At 40.5% G+C, this 18,007-nt stretch overlaps 1 protein-coding gene across 1 annotated transcript in view; it reads left to right on the top strand.

Annotated features, from left to right (window-relative positions):
- Positions 1–15,236, top strand: part of TRIO (trio Rho guanine nucleotide exchange factor) — a 796,191-nt gene extending 780,955 nt beyond the window's left edge. Inside the window, 1 exon segment of the mRNA XM_040431356.1 lies at positions 14,169–15,236. Within this exon segment, the coding sequence (XP_040287290.1) occupies positions 14,169–14,429 (261 nt within the window). The 3' untranslated portion in view covers positions 14,430–15,236.
- The last annotated feature ends 2,771 nt before the right edge of the window (positions 15,237–18,007 follow it).

Raw genomic sequence — 18,007 nt, 5'->3', positions numbered from 1 at the left:
CACTGATAGATGGATCCGATCCGCAAAACGCATCCGGACGTCTGAATGAAGCCTTACAGGGGCATGATCAATGACTGTGGTGATCACCCCCCTGTCATTGATTACCCCCCTGTAAAGCTCCATTCAGATGTCCGCATGATTTTTACGGATGCACTGATAGATGGATCGGATCCGCAAAACGCATCCGGACGTCTGAATGAAGCCTTACAGGGGCATGATCAATGACTGTGGTGATCACCCCATATAGACTCCCTGATCACCCCCCTGTAAAGCTCCATTCAGATGTCCGCATGATTTTTACGGATGCACTGATAGATGGATCCGATCCGCAAAACGCATCCGAACGTCTGAATGAAGCCTTACAGGGGCATGATCAATGTCTGTGGTGATCACCCCATATAGACTCCCTGATCACCCCCCTGTCATTGATCACCCCCCCCTGTCATTGATCACCCCCCCTGTCATTGATCACCCCCCCCCTGTCATTGATCACCACCCCTGTCATTGATCACCCCCCTGTCATTGATAACCCCCCTGTCATTGATCACCCCCCCTGTCATTGATCACCCCCCCTGTCATTGATCACCCCCCCTGTCATTGATCACCACCCCTGTCATTGATCACCACCCCTGTCATTGATCACCACCCCTGTCATTGATAACCCCCCCTGTCATTGATCACCCCCCCTGTCATTGATCACCCCCCCCTGTCATTGATCACTCCCCCTGTCATTGATCACTCCCCCTGTCATTGATCACCCCCCCTGTCATTGATCACCCCCCCTGTCATTGATCACTCCCCCTGTCATTGATCACCCCCCTGTCATTGATCACTCCCCCTGTCATTGATCACTCCCCCTGTCATTGATCACTCCCCCTGTCATTGATCACTCCCCCTGTCATTGATCACTCCCCCTGTCATTGATCACTCCCCCTGTCATTGATCACCACCCCTGTCATTGATCACCACCCCTGTCATTGATCACCACCCCTGTCATTGATCACCACCCCTGTCATTGATCACCACCCCTGTCATTGATCACCCCCCTGTCATTGATCACCCTCTGTAAGGCTCCATTCAGACATTTTTTTGGCCCAAGTTAGCGGAATAATTTTTTTTTTTTCTTACAAAGTCTCATATTCCACTAACTTGTGTCAAAAAATAAAATCTCACATGAACTCCCCATACCCCTCACGGAATCCAAATGCGTAAAATTTTTTAGACATTTATATTCCAGACTTCTTCTCACACTTTAGGGCCCCTAGAATGCCAGGGCAGTATAAATACCCCACATGTGACCCCATTTCGGAAAGAAGACACCCCCAGGTATTCCGTGAGGGGCATATTGAGTCCATGAAAGATTGAAATTTTTGTCCCAAGTTAGCGGAACGGGAGACTTTGTGAGAAAAAAATTAAAAATATCAATTTCCGCTAACTTGTGCCAAAAAAAAAAAATTTCTATGAACTCGCCATGCCCCTCATTGAATACCTTGGGGTGTCTTCTTTCCAAAATGGGGTCACATGTGGGGTATTTATACTGCCCTGGCATTCTAGGGGCCCCAAAGCGTGAGAAGAAGTCTGGTATCCAAATGTCTAAAAATGCCCTCCTAAAAGGAATTTGGGCACCTTTGCGCATCTAGGCTGCAAAAAAGTGTCACACATCTGGTATCGCCGTACTCAGGAGAAGTTGGGGAATGTGTTTTGGGGTGTCATTTTACATATACCCATGCTGGGTGAGAGAAATATCTTGGCAAAAGACAACTTTTCCCATTTTTTTATACAAAGTTGGCATTTGACCAAGATATTTATCTCACCCAGCATGGGTATATGTAAAATGACACCCCAAAACACATTCCCCACCTTCTCCTGAGTACGGCAATACCAGATGTGTGACACTTTTTTGCAGCCTAGGTGGGCAAAGGGGCCTATATTCCAAAGAGCACCTTTCGGATTTCACAGGTCATTTTTTACAGAATTTGATTTCAAACTCCTTACCACACATTTGGGCCCCTAGAATGCCAGGGCAGTATAACTACCCCACATGTGACCCCATTTTGGAAAGAAGAGACCCCAAGGTATTCGCTGATGGGCATAGTGAGTTCATGGAAGTTTTTATTTTTTGTCACAAGTTAGTGGAATATGAGACTTTGTATGAAAAAAAAAAAAAAAAAAAAAATCATCATTTTCCACTAACTTGTGACAAAAAATAAAAAATTCTAGGAACTTGCCATGCCCCTCACGGAATACCTTGGGGTGTCTTCTTTCCAAAATGGGGTCACTTGTGGGGTAGTTATACTGCCCTGGCATTCTAGGGGCCCAAATGTGTGGTAAGGAGTTTGAAATCAAATTCTGTAAAAAATGACCTGTGAAATCCGAAAGGTGCTCTTTGGAATATGGGCCCCTTTGCCCACCTAGGCTGCAAAAAAGTGTCACACATCTGGTATCTCCGTACTCAGGAGAAGGTGGGGAATGTGTTTTGGGGTGTCATTTTACATATACCCATGCTGGGTGAGAGAAATATCTTGGCAAAAGACAACTTTTCCCATTTTTTTATACAAAGTTGGCATTTGACCAAGATATTTATCTCACCCAGCATGGGTATATGTAAAAAGACACCCCAAAACACATTCCCCACCTTCTCCTGAGTACGGAGATACCAGATGTGTGACACTTTTTTGCAGCCTAGGTGGGCAAAGGGGCCCACATTCCAAAGAACACCTTTCGGATTTCACTCGTCATTTTTTACAGAATTTGATTTCAAACTCCTTACCACACATTTGGGCCCCTAGAATGCCAGGGCAGTATAACTACCCCACAAGTGACCCCATTTTGGAAAGAAGAGACCCCAAGGTATTTCGTGATGGGCATAGTGAGTTCATAGAAGTTTTTATTTTTTGTCACAAGTTAGTGGAATATGAGACTTTGTAAGAAAAAAAAAAAAATAAATCATCATTTTCCGCTAACTTGTGACAAAAAATAAAAAGTTCTATGAATTCACTATGCCCATCAGCGAATACCTTAGGGTGTGTACTTTCCGAAATGGGGTCATTTGTGGGGTGTTTGTACTGTCTGGCCATTGTAGAACCTCAGGAAACATGACAGGTGCTCAGAAAGTCAGAGCTGCTTCAAAAAGCGGAAATTCATATTTTTGTACCATAGTTTGTAAACGCTATAACTTTTACCCAAACCATTTTTTTTTTACCCAAACATTTTTTTTTTATCAAAGACATGTAGAACTATAAATTTAGAGCAGAATTTCTATATGGATCTCGTTTTTTTTGCAAAATTTTACAACTGAAAGTGAAAAATGTCATTTTTTTGCAAAAAAATCGTTAAATTTCGATTAATAACAAAAAAAGTAAAAATGTCAGCAGCAATGAAATACCACCAAATGAAAGCTCTATTAGTGAGAAGAAAAGGAGGTAAAATTCATTTGGGTGGTAAGTTGCATGACCGAGCAATAAACGGTGAAAGTAGTGTAGGTCAGAAGTGTAAAAAGTGGCCTGGTCTTTCAGGGTGTTTAAGCACTGGGGGCTGAAGTGGTTAAAGGGGCGGTCACTGTTAAAGGAGAGGTTACTGTTAAAGGGACGTTTACTGTGAAAGTCACTGTTAAAGGGGCAGTCACTGTAAAATTCACTTTTAAAGGGGCGGGCACTGTGGAAGTCACTGTTAAAGGGGCAGGCACTGTGAAGGTCACTTTTAAAGGGACAGCCACTATGAAGGTCACTGTTAATAGGGTGGTCAATGCTAAAGGGGCGGCCAATGTGGAGGTCAATGTTAAAGGGGCGGGCCCTGTGGAGGTCAACGTTAAAGGGACAGGTACTGTAGAGTTCACTGTTATGGGAAAACTTTCGATATCTTTACAACGCACGAAAACTTTAATTGAAATATACCCGTGCGAAGCCGGGTCCTTCTGCTAGTTTTTATAGATATATATATAGATATAGATAGATATATATATATATATATATATATAGATGGATAGATAGATAGAGATATATATATATATATATATATATATATATATATATATATACATACACACACTGCTCAAAAAAATAAAGGGAACACAAAAATAACACATCCTAGATCTGAATTAATTAAATATTCTTCTGAAATACTTTGTTCTTTACATAGTTGAATGTGCTGACAACAAAATCACACAAAAATAAAAAAATGGAAATCAAATTTTTCAACCCATGGAGGTCTGGATTTGGAGTCACACTCAAAATTAAAGTGGAAAAACACACTACAGGCCAACTTTGATGTAATGTCCTTAAAACAAGTCAAAATGAGGCTCAGTAGTGTGTGTGGCCTACACGTGCCTGTATGACCTCCCTACAACGCCTGTGCATGCTCCTGATGAGGTGGCGGACGGTCTCCTGAGGGATCTCCTCACAGACCTGGACTAAAGCATCTGCCAACTCCTGGACAGTCTGTGGTGCAATGCGACGTTGGTGGATAGAGCGAGACATGATGTCCCAGATGTGCTCAATTGGATTCAGGTCTGGGGAACAGGTGGGCCAGTCCATAGCATCAATGCTTTCGTCTTGCAGGAACTGCTGACACACTCCAGCCACATGAGGTCTAGCATTGTCTTGCATTAGGAGGAACCCAGGGCCAACCGCACCAGCATATGGTCTCACAAGGGGTCTGAGGATCTCATCTCGGTACCTAATGGCAGTCAGGCTACCTCTGGCGAGCACATGGAGGGCTGTGCGGCCCTCCAAAGAAATGCTACCCCACACCATTACTGACCCAATGCCAAACCGGTCATGCTGGAGGATGTTGCAGGCAGCAGAACATTCTCCACGGCATCTCAAAACTGTCACGTCTATCACATGTGCTCAGTGTGAACCTGCTTTCATCTGTGAAGAGCACAGGGCAACAGTGGCGAATTTGCCAATCTTGGTGTTCTCTGACAAATGCCAAACGTCCTTCACGGTGTTGGGCTGTAAGCACAACCCCCAACTGTGGATGTCGGGCCCTCATATCACCCTCATGGAGTCTGTTTCTGACCGTTTGAGCAGACACATGCACATTTGTGGCTTGCTGGAGGTCATTTTGCAGGGCTCTGGCAGTGCTCCTCGTGTTCCTCCTTGCACAAAGGCGGAGGTAGCGGTCCTGCTGCTGGGTTGTTGCCCTCCTATGGCCTCCTCCACGTCTCCTGATGTACTGGCCTGTCTCCTGGTAGCGCCTCCATGCTCTGGACACTACGCTGACAGACACAGCAAACCTTTTTGCCACAGCTCGCATTGATGTGCCATCCAGGATAAGCTGCACTACCTGAGCCACTTGTGTGGGTTGTAGACTCCGTCTCATGCTACCACTAGAGCGAAAGCACCGCTAGCATTCAAAAGTGACCAAAACATCAGCCAGGAAGCATAGGAACTGAGAAATGGTCTGTGGTCACCACCTGCAGAACCACTCCTTTATTGGGGGTGTCTTGCTAATTGCCTATAATTTCCACCTGTTGTCTATCCCATTTGCATAACAGCATGTGAAATTGATTGTCACTCAGTGTTGCTTCCTAAGTGGACAGTTTGATTTCACAGAAGTGTGATTGACTTGGAGTTACATTGTGTTGTTTAAGTGTTCCCTTTATTTTTTTGAGCAGTGTATATAGATATAGATAGATATATATATATATATAGATAGATAGATATATATATGGATATGTGTTTTTACTTTTATGACATTTCACAGCAAAAGCTCTACCAAGAAACAGTACAAAGATCTCTCACATGATCTGTTATGGCTAACCTCCAACAGTCCAGCTGTGGTAAAACTACAACTCCCAAGATGTACAATTGCTTTGCTGTTTTCAGAACTCTATAGAAATGAATGGAGCATGCTGGGAGTTGTAGTCTCACCACATCTGGAGTGCCGGAGGTTAGCAATCACTGATCTATTTATACCCAGAACTCTGATGAGGGGACATCCACTACGTCTAGAGGAAGGAAGGTTTGTACACAAACATAGAAGAGGATTCTTTATGGTAAGAGCAGTTAGACTATAGAACTCTCTGCCTGAGGAGGTGGTGATGGTGAGCTCCCTAAAAAAGAGGGACCTGGATGTATTTCTGGAGTGTAATAATATTACAGGTTATAGTTACTAGATTTCTGGAGAAGGATTGTTGGTCCAGGGAGTTATTCTGATTGATTGGAGTCAGGAAGGAATTTCTTCCCCTAAAGTGGGGAAAATTGGCTTCTACCTCACGGGGTCTTTTGTCTTCCTCTGATTCAACTTGCAGGATGACAGGCCGAACTGGATGGACAGATGTCTTTTTTCATCCTTACATTCTGTTACTATGTAATATTATTTGGAAATATTTGATATTTTCTTTTGTTTTCTCAGTCATGTAGAAAAATAAAAGCTAAAATCTGATTGTTGTTCCTGAGCAATATCAACCCCTTCCCGACCAGCGACGTAATAGTACGGCGAAGCGGGACGTGACTTGCCGCCCAGCGCAGTACTATTACAGCACGCTGATTGGGCGAGTGCAGGAGCTGCGCCTGCCCGATCAGCGGCAGGGATCTGACAGTCACTGATAGCCGGACCCCTGCTCTATGCGCCGGTGTTTTCATTAACCCTTGATGTACCGCGGTCAGCGTTGACCGCAGCACATGCGATCTGTGCAGAGGCAGAGAACTTCCATTGGGTCCCTGCGCTGCTGTAATGGGGACCCGATGGCAGGGAAGGCAGCCTGATGACTTCCTTAGGTATCGTGGCTGCCTTCTGTGACAGCCTATGAGATCCATCCCCCTGGATCTTAAAGGCAAGCTGGATGAAGTGTAATACAGTCTGAAATACACTTACAGCCAATGCATCACAATACAGAAATATTGTGATGCATTGTAAAGAGGATCAGACCGGCTCTATAAAAATATTACATTATCTAACCCCCCAGGTGAACACAACACGGTAAAAAAAAGTGTCAAAAAGAAATTTTTGGGTCACCTTATATCACAAAAAGTGTAATAGCAAGCAATCAAAAAGTCATACACACCCCAAAATCATACCAATCAAACCGTCATCTCATCCTGCAACAAATGAGCTCCTAACTAAGACAATCGCCCAAAAAATAGTCTATGGCTCTCAGATTATGGAGACACTAAAACATCATTTTTTTTTTTTGTTTTAAAAATGCTGTTAATATGTAAAACTTAAATAAATTTAAAAAAGTATACATATTAGGTATCGCCGCGTCTATAAGAACCTGCTGTATAAAAATATCACATGACCGAACTTCTCAGGTGAACACCGCCAAAAAAATTAAAATAAGTGTGTCAAAAAAGCCATTTTTGTCAGCTTACATCACAAAAAGTGTAATACCAAGCGATCAAAAAAGTCATATGCACCCTAAAATATTACCAATCAAACCTTCATCTCATACCGAAAAAAAATGAACCCCTACATAAGACAGTCGCCCAAAATTTTAAAAAAAACTATGGCTTTCAGAATATGGAGACAATAAAAAATCATTTTTTTCAAAAATCTTTTATTATGTAAAACTGAAACAATCAACAAAAAAAGTAGTCATATTTAGTATTGTCGCTACCGTTACAACCTGCTCTATAAAATACCGCATGATCTAACCTGTCAGATGAACACTGTATATAACAAAAAATAAAAACGGTGCCAAAGCAGCTATTTTTTGTTACCTTGGCTCACAAAAAGTGTAATATAGAGCAAGCAAAAATCATATGTACCCTAAAATAGTACTAACAAAACTGCCACCTTATCCCGTAGTTTCTAAAATGGAGTCACTTTTTAGGGGGTTTTTACTCTAGGGGTGCATCAGGGGGTCTTCAAATGTGACATGGCAGCTTAAAATTATCCCAATGAAATCGGCTCTCTAAAAACCATATGGCGTTCCTTCGTTCTGCTCCCTGCCGTGTGCCTATACACCATTTTACGACCACATACAGGGAGTGCCGAATTATTAGGCAAGTTGTATTTTTGAGGATTAATTTTATTATTGAACAACAACCATGCTTTCAATGAACCCAAAAAACTCATTAATATCAAAGCTGAATATTTTTGGAAGTAGTTTTTAGTTTGTTTTTAGTTTTAGCTATTTTAGGGGGATATCTGTGTGTGCAGGTGACTATTACTGTGCATAATTATTAGGCAACTTAACAAAAAACAAATATATACCAATTTCAATTATTTCTTTTTACCAGTGAAACCAATATAACATCTCAACATTCACAAATATACATTTCTGACATTCAAAAACAAAACAAAAACAAATCAGTGACCAATATAGCCACCTTTCTTTGCAAGGACACTCAAAAGCCTGCCATCCATGGATTCTGTCAGTGTTTTGATCTGTTCACCATCAACATTGCGTGCAGCAGCAACCACAGCCTCCCAGACACTGTTCAGAGAGGTGTACTGTTTTCCCTCCTTGTAAATCTCACATTTGATGATGGACCACAGGTTCTCAACGGGGTTCAGATCAGGTGAACAAGGAGGCCATGTCATTAGATTTTCTTCTTTTCTACCCTTTCTTGCCAGCCACGCTGTGGAGTACTTGGACGCGTGTGATGGAGCATTGTCCTGCATGAAAATCATGTTTTTCTTAAAGGATGCAGACTTCTTCCTGTACCACTGCTTGAAGAAGGTGTCTTCAAGAAACTGGCAGTAGGACTGGGAGTTGAGCTTGACTCCATCCTCAACCCGAAAAGGCCCCACAAGCTCATCTTTGATGATACCAGCCCAAACCAGTACTCCACCTCCACCTTGCTGGCGTCTGAGTCGGACTGGAGCTCTCTGCCCTTTACCAATCCAGCCACGGGCCCATCCATCTGGCCCATCAAGATTCACTCTCATTTCATCAGTCCATAAAACCTTAGGAAAATCAGTCTTGAGATATTTCTTGGCCCAGTCTTGACGTTTCAGCTTGTGTGTCTTGTTCAGTGGTGGTCGTCTTTCAGCCTTTCTTACCTTGGCCATGTCTCTGAGTATTGCACACCTTGTGCTTTTGGGCACTCCAGTGATGTTGCAGCTCTGAAATATGGCCAAACTGGTGGCAAGTGGCATCTTGGCAGCTGCACGCTTGACTTTTCTCAGTTCATGGGCAGTTATTTTGCGCCTTGGTTTTTCCACACGCTTCTTGCGACCCTGTTGACTAGTTTGAATGAAACGCTTGATTGTTCGATGATCACGCTTCAGAAGCTTTGCAATTTTAAGAGTGCTGCATCCCTCTGCAAGATATCTCACTATTTTTGACTTTTCTGAGCCTGTCAAGTTCTTCTTTTGACCCATTTTGCCAAAGGAAAGGAAGTTGCCTAATAATTATGCACACCTGATATAGGGTGTTGATGTCATTAGACCACACCCCTTCTCATTACAGAGATGCACATCACCTAATATGCTTAATTGGTAGTAGGCTTTCGAGCCTATACAGCTTGGAGTAAGACAACATGCATAAAGAGGATGATGTGGTCAAAATACTCATTTGCCTAATAATTCTGCACACAGTGTATGGTGTGTTTCTGTAAAAATACAGAATCAGGGTAATAAATATTGAGTATTGTTTGGCTGTTAACCCTTGGTTTGTTAAATTGATTAAAATGGAAAATTTAATCCATTTTCCATTAATTCTTGTGGAACACCTAAAGGGTTAACAAAGTTTTTAAAATCAGTTTTGAATACCTTGAGGGGTGTATTTTCTAAAATGGGGTTATTTGGGGTGGTTTCTATTATGTAAGCCTCACAAAGTGACTTTAGACCTGAACTGGTCCTTAAAAAGTGGGTTTTGGAAATTTTCTGAAAAATTGAAAGATTTGCATCTAAACTTCTAAGCCTTGTAACGTCCCCAAAAAATAAAATGGTATTCACAAAATGATCTAAACATGAAGTAGACATATGGAGAATGTAAAGTAATAACTATTTTTGGAGTTATTACTATCTATTATAATAGTAGAGAAATTAAAAATTTTTAAATTTGCTAATTTTTTTCAACTTTTTAGTACATTTTGGATTTTTTTTTATAAATAAATATTAAATTTTTTTACTCAATTTTACCTCTGTCATGAAGTACAACATGTGCCGAAAAACTGTCTCAGAATGGCCTGGATAAGTAAAAGCGTTTTAAAGTTATTACCACATAAAGTCCCACATGTCAGATTTGCAAAAAAATGGCCTGGGTAGGAAGGTGAAAACTGGCTCAGTGTTGAAAGGGTTAATACTGAAGGTGAAAACATCTTCTATTGCTTATGATGCATTGCGTTTGCAATGTACATTTGATATTTGCACTGGGAAAGCTCCCAGTGTATATGTCAAACTTATCCATAGGCCACCATTTACCTGACAGGCTAAAGTAGTTGCATTTAGACCTCTATCTGGCTTGTATTTGTTTTTATTCGTTTTTTCTCTCAATATGATGGCTTAGTCAGCTATGGTATTCTATACAGAAGCATCCCATAAAACACAGTTTAGGTCTTTTTTATTTCATTTTAAAATGGAAGTTTATGACCAACATTTGCTACTGTATGCCTAATACACTGGCATCCTTCAATAATGCACTTTAACGTTCTACTTAAAAAGAATGGATGAAGAAGTAAAAGGTATTTAGAAGTCATATCAACAAGGCAGTGTCTTGTTCAAACTTGTTTTCTTAAATTCCTCTGATTAGCGGTTGACCAGAGAGCCTTTTTTTTTTTTTCATAAAGTTTGAAAACAGTAGTCTGCTTCAGCTGTCCTTGTAGTTTTTAATTTCTCAGTACATGAGTATAAAGCATTTTTGCCATACTTTCTAAGTACAGAAGTTTAGTTACAAATAGAGTATTAGATTCAAATTAAAAACTTAGCTATAGTACCAGAACCAAAACTCCTCAAAAGGTATGTTTGTACGAATCTCCCCAGAACCCACCTAGTGGTGTTAGCATGGTCAACACTGCTGACAAACTGTCTTTAAATACAGTATCAATAACAATCTCTTTACATATGTACAGTATTAAACAGGTTTTTACACAAAAATCATTGCCATTTACCCCTGTCAAACTTACAACTTTTTATTTAGGCAGTCATCACTTGCACACCTTCACAGCACATTGGGTGGGACTATAGGGCAGCGATGGCCATCCTGAGGCTCTCCAGCTATTGCAAAACTACAACTCCCAGTATGCCCACACTGCCTACAGCAGGGCATGGTGGGAGTTGTAGTTTTACAACAGCTGGAGAGCTGCAGGTTGGCCATCCCTGGTAAAGATGGTATTCCACTCACTCAATCTTGCACTCACCTTCCACTGGGGTAGCGCATGACTGACCCCTGAAAACAGTTGAAAAACCCCAGATACACAACTTTGCGGTAGTAAATTTGTCCTTGTTTTCTCCCAAGTGGCAACTGCTAAGCTCTGATCACTGCCATAAACTGTTAGGGTCAATTCACACGTTTGTAGTGTATTGCGGATCCACAATACATCCGGCCGGCACCCCCATAAAAAGGCCAATTCTTGTCCGCAGTTGCGGACAAGAATAGAACATATAAAAATGGAAGTGGGGCACTCTCTTAAGTGAAGGGATCTTTATTACACAATGATATATATATAAAATATTGAGTAACAGGCTGCAATTCAGTACGTCTGCAACTTTGTATCAACACATGTGCGTATACTGTCCAAAGTTCAAAGCAATCTAGCTATTCAATGATTGCGGTAAGTATTAGAAAAGCTACTAATGCATACAGCGGCGTCCCGCTGTGTTTGATAGAGAAGCGATCGCTATAGGATCAGTGTAATCTTACCCGGTAGTCTTTTGGCTGGACAATGAGCCCTCGACTCGGCACACTTGACTTGTGAGATCCCGGTCTCAAGGGCTGCTGTTCTGGATTTGAATTATGGCGCCAATTGGGTTTGTGTATCCCACGTGTTCTCGGCGTCTCTAGTATCGCAGTTGGTAAATGTAACAAATCCTTTTCGTATGGCAATGTCCAGATCACCGGAGTTACACAGTCCTTTCCTTCTTTAAGGGGGGATTCGCACCAGACGCGTTTCGGGGATTTGAGATATTGACCCCTTCCTCAGGAAGGAAGGGGTCAATATCTCAATATTTTTATATTTATTTTTATATTTATTCTACTTTTTCAGACTGGGTGTTGTCTGTCAGTGGGAGCACCTCTGTTGGATCCCCACCTCATTCTAGTGCGACATTATTTTATATTTAAAGAATAGAACATGTTCTATTTTTTTTCCCGAGCTGCGGACCAGAAGATCGTGGGCGCACTCTGGAAATGCGGATGCAGAGAGCACATATCGTGCTCTCCGCATCCATTCCGTCCCCATAGAGAATGAATGGATCCGCACACGTTCCGCAAAATTGCAGAACCGATGCGGATCCATTTGCGGACGTGTGAATAAAGCCTTATATCCAGAACTTTGATAAAAACATCTGGGCACTTAAGCTTATTCCATGACCCCATGGTCCTTACTCAAGAAATGAATCCCACTAATATGCCTTTTTACGGCAGTCACTAAGGGGCCTTAGGCTGGGCCACTGCCTTTTTATGTGCATTGGAGAGCAGGAACACTGCAGGAGCACCAATGCCATAACTCCTTGTATAACAGTGTGCAGATATGAAGATCGCATGGCACTCACTCGAAGGTTAAAAAAATGTTCTGGACAGTGATTTCCATTAGTGATTATCAGCTAAAACCAAGAGAGGAGTCTACACAGAGATAAAGTATAATGGAAATATTTGTACATGTCATTTTTGACACACACCTGGTTTATGTTTACAGTCACTGATGCAAAACACTGACCAAACACTGACTGTGTGAAAGCAGCCTTACAGTGTGTCATTCACAGATGTCCACAGAACACTACAAAGTTCTGTCCATTGTGTTGTGGAGGGAGCTTGGTTACTGCAGTGCTGTTCCATTATCTTCAAATGACATTAAGCTTGTCAGGCTAAGTACACCCACTTTTCAAAACTTGAGTGAATTGAGTAAAAATGCAAAATATGTAAACATTTTTTAAGCAAATAAAAGACCTATTTTGAGACTTTTTGGAGCTAGAATTATTACTGAGTGCAGAGCTTTATAATCCCCTCCTCCCAATGTGTGCTGCTGGACGAAGTACATTGCAGCCAGGTCTATTGTGACTTTCAAGATATATATTATATACTGTAGCTTGAAATGTTCAAGTGACTCCTTTATATTTGTCTAGATCTGTCTTTTGTTTGGGATTGTGTCCCCTTAAAACACCCCAGAAAATGACGCTCATTTAGCCCCCCCCTCTCCAAAACAATAGTGCACCCTATTAGCGCCAGTGATTTGGTTTCAGATATGACAAAAAGGCAATATGTTCTCATTTCTCTATCGGTTTCATCCAAATACTCCTGGTAGGTTAAACTGGCTTCTTATGTTTAAAAAATATTAAATAAAATAGACTGCACCTGACATGTGAAATTAGATTATGAGCCCCATTAGGGACAGGAAATGATGTGCATGATGACAATCTTTGTACAATGTTTCAGAATATGATGGCGCTATATAAAAAATATGAAGTATGCAGCTTGATCTTCGGAATTCTGAAAAGATGAATGAAAACCTTTATGGAAATACTAATGCAGGGATAAGCAACCTCAGACACCCCAGCCTTTCTCCCAGGGAGTTACAAGAGAAGCCAGCAAGTGTGCAAGCTGGGAGTTTCACAACAGCTGGAGTGCCAAAAGTTGCCCTGCTCTAATGGGAGCAATTTCCTTGGAAGAGAAACAAATATGTAACAAAGAGCTGAAAAAGATTTTTAACAATTTGAAAGAAGACAGAACACTTCTTTATTTCTGATTTAAATTTTCGTTTCGTAGCTTTACTCTATGAAACATGCAGAAATGTTTTAATTATTCCAACTAATTGTCTGTGGCCGAGGTGACAACCAATGTAAACATTTGTATATGTCTAAGGGTTGTCTTCCATCTTTGTTATTGTCTTAGAGCATTGTTCCACGGCAATATTTTCTTGCTAGTGTTCAATGTGCAGTGGAGATCGTCAAGACCTGAGCAAAGTGTTTTACATTATGAATAAGTAGAGGCATTGTTTTAATGTACAAAACACTAACGGCATTCTTCATCGTTAAAGCGTTGGTATTTGTGCTATGCAGACCTTTCATAATTTTTGACCATCATTTTTTTGTTTGCTTTTCCTCTTCTCTACCGACAGACTGAAAGTAGATGTAGCAATATCTCAACTATGCTGGTGACACATGATTACACAGCAGTGAAGGAGGATGAGATCAATGTCTACCAAGGAGAAGTGGTTCAAATTTTGGCAAGTAATCAACAAAACATGTTTCTGGTATTCAGAGCTGCAACTGAGGACTGCCCTGCGGCTGAAGGATGGATCCCAAGTTATGTATTAGGTCACACGTGTGCTACCATCAGTGACATTCCTGATGGAAAAATGAAGTGGGTATTTGAGTAATACAGGTAGCAATAAATGTCATTGTTTTATATATACTGTATATGAGTGATAATGCAAAAGAATGCTGTATATAAGTGGTAGTCACCTGTTTTATTCAGATATTCAGAAAAATTACGGACAAGCACCTTAAGGCTGTATCTTGTCTCTTTCAGCTTTTTTTTTTTTAGTTTCTGTAAAATTGCACAGACTTTGCTGTATAACACAGGCAAATAAGATTTATTTAAATATTTCAAAATGTTCATCCAGAGCCTCAAATATGAATGGATTACTAAAAGTTAAATTTTATAATAAAACAAAACAAAACTGTGTGTAATTTTTTTTCAAATATTTATTTTTGGGGAAGGCTAGTAACTAGCCCAATACACTGACATCTCCCTCCCATAAGTCATTGGGTTGTAACAATGTAGTGTAATTTCCAATGTTTTTTTTGTTTTGTTTTTCCTGAACATACATTAGAAGAAAAAGTGTGCTCTGTTGGATGAAGGACAAAGGTTTGTATGCAGTTTATTGAAGTTTTATCGTAAGACAATGCATTTCGGCACTGCACTAGCGCCTCCATCAAGCTGTAACAACAGGGACGTAACATGTAACCATGTTGCTCAATAGCAAAAACTTGGAACGGGCACCATTCCACCATAACTACTTTCAGCTGCATGTTAAGAAAAGGTTAGGGCATACAGGCATACAGTGATGTCACAATACAGGGATAATTAATATAGTGATGTCATAGTACAGTAATAATACATTGATGTCACAGTACAGGCACAGGTGTAATGCACACAGTGATGTCAATTGATATTTGATGTGACAATATTGACATCCTATCCAATAACCTCTTGAGCCATTTTTCACCTGAAGGACCGTGCCATTTTTTATTTTTTTTTGCAAATCTGACATGTCACTGAGTGACATGTGGCAATAACTCTAGAATGCTTTTACATATCCAAGCCATTCTGAGATTGTTTTCTCGTGACACATTGTACTTCATGATATTAGTGACGTCACCTTTATGTATAAAATAAAAAAATCCATAATTTACACCTGAAGGACCGTGCCATTTTTTTTTTGCAAATCTGACATGTCACTGTGTGACATGTGGTAATAACTCTGGAATGCTTTTACTTGTCCAAGCCATTCAGAGAGTGTTTTCTCGTGACACATTGTACTTTATGACGTTAGTGATGTCACCTTTATGTATAAAAATAAAAAAATCCAAAATATTAAAAAATATATAAAAATTATAAAAATTTAATTTTCTCAGTTTTTAAGGCAAATTGTGATACCTCATTAAATAGTTATTCATTTACATTTCCCATATGTCCACTTTATGTTGGCATTATTTTTTTTAAATGCCATTTTTGGGGAATGTTAGAAGGCTTATAACATGACTGGCCAACCTGCGGCTCTCCAGCTGTTTTAAAACTACAACTCCCACCATGACCTGCTGTAGGCTGATAGCTGTAGGCAGACTGGGCATGCTGGGAGTTGTAGTTTTGCAACTGCTGGAGAGCCGCAGGTTGGCCATCCCTAATAATTTTTGAAACTATTCTTAAAAGTTTTAAGAAAATTTCCATAACCCACTTTTTAAGGACCGGTTCAGTTATGAAGTCACTTTGTGGGGCTTATATAATAGAAACCACCCATAAATGACCCCATTTTAGAAACTACACCCCTCAAGTTATTCAAAACTGATTGTTCAAACTTTAACCCTTTAGGTGTTCCACAAGAATTAAAGCAAAATGTGATGAAATATCAAAATGTCAATTTGGCAGATTTTCCATTTTACTCCCCATATGTGGTCATAAATTGCTGTATGGGTACACTGCAGGGCTCAAAAGAAAAGGAGCACCATATGGTTTTTGGAGGGCAGATTTAGCTTGACTGGTTTTTAGACATCATGTCACATTTGAAGACCCCCTGATGCACCCCTACAGTAGAAACTCCCAAAAAGTGACCCCATTTTGGAAACTACGGGATAATGTGACAGTTTAGTTGGTGCTATTTTGGGGTTCATATGATTTTTAATTGCTCTATATTATGCTTTTTGTGAGGCAAGATAACAAAAAAGCACAGGTTTTTATTTTTAGTTTTTTACAATGTTAGAGGTTTGATAATGTGCTATTTTTATAGAGCAAGTGGTTACGGATGCGACAATATCAAACGTGTACTTTTTTGTTTCAGTTTTACATAAGCATTTTTGAAAATAAAATCATGTTTTATATCTCCATTTTCTGAAAGTCATTTTTTTTATTTTTCAGACGTTTCTTAGGTAGGGGCTCTTTTTTTGCGGGATGTGCTGACTGTTTCATTGGGGTACATACAGCTTTTTGATTGCTTGGTATTACACTTTTTGTGATGTCAGGTGAAAAAAAATGGCTTTTTGGCACAGTTTTTATAATTTTATTTTTTTTATTACGGCGTTTATTGGCCGTGGTGAATTAGGTGATGTTTATTTTTTTATATATTTATATTCAGCTTTTGGGGGTCTGATACATCATGTATAGTAATGCATTGTGTGTGAGCACTGCGTACACAGTTGCCTAAGAGACCCTGCCTAATAAGGCTGGAAATCATAGGCTCTGTGGAAGGCAAGCCCCGGTACCTGTGTAAGGCATTAGACTGCCTTCTCAGCCATCGGGTCCCCGTTACTTCAGTGCGCGGACCCCATGGGGAGGGAGCCGAAACACTCGGCAAGCCCCGTTTATGTTGCGGTCAGCACTGACCACGATATAGAAGGGGTTAATCCGACGACATCGCTGTAAACAGTGACTGCTGGGCCCCTGCATTGATTGTGCACGCCCGCCCGATCATCTTGACGTAGTAGTACGTCATGGGTCGCCAAGGGGTTAATGTCACAGTACAAAGATAATAAAGACAATGATGTCACAGTACAGGCATAACCTCATTGACATAACACTGGTATTATAAGAGTATTGCTGTCCTCCAATGCAATTATAATCCACACATGCTTTTAGAGTACAAGAGTAATGCAAATAATGGTGGTCTAACCACTGGGTTTCTGCTGATCCCAAAAAAAAGGGCCTGTGCACCCCATTTGAATATAGCGACGTACTCCGCTATCTCCAGCAGTCTCATATATTTGACTGGAGCATGTGTGTGTAAATGCTCGGCTATTGCTGGCAACTCTATAGAGCAGAATGGAGCATAAAAAAATTAAAGATCATAGTATCACCATGTCCCAGAATGCCTGTACTATTAAAATATAAACATATTTCAGGGCAGCACGGTGGCTCGTTGGTTAGCACTGGCATCTTGCAGTGATTGGGTCCTAGGTTCGAATCCAACCAAGGACAACATCTGTTTGGAGTTTGTATGTTCTCCTTGTGCTTGCATGGGTTTCCTCTAGGTACTCCGGTTTCCTCCCACACTCCAAAGACATACTGATAGGATACGTATATTGTGAATATTGCAGCGCTATATAAGTACGTAAAATAAATATTTATCCCATATGGTGAACACAGTGATAAAAAAAAAAATCTAAATGGCTGATTAAAAAAATTCATCCACACTCCAAAAATAGTTTTTCATTTTTTTTTTAAGTGTTCTGACTCAAAGAA

The sequence above is a fragment of the Bufo bufo genome, chromosome 5 (assembly GCF_905171765.1).
Source record: "Bufo bufo chromosome 5, aBufBuf1.1, whole genome shotgun sequence".
Lineage (NCBI taxonomy): Eukaryota > Metazoa > Chordata > Amphibia > Anura > Bufonidae > Bufo > Bufo bufo.
The sequence above is the reverse complement of the archived record's forward strand: the minus strand, read 5'-3'. Positions and strand labels throughout refer to the sequence as shown.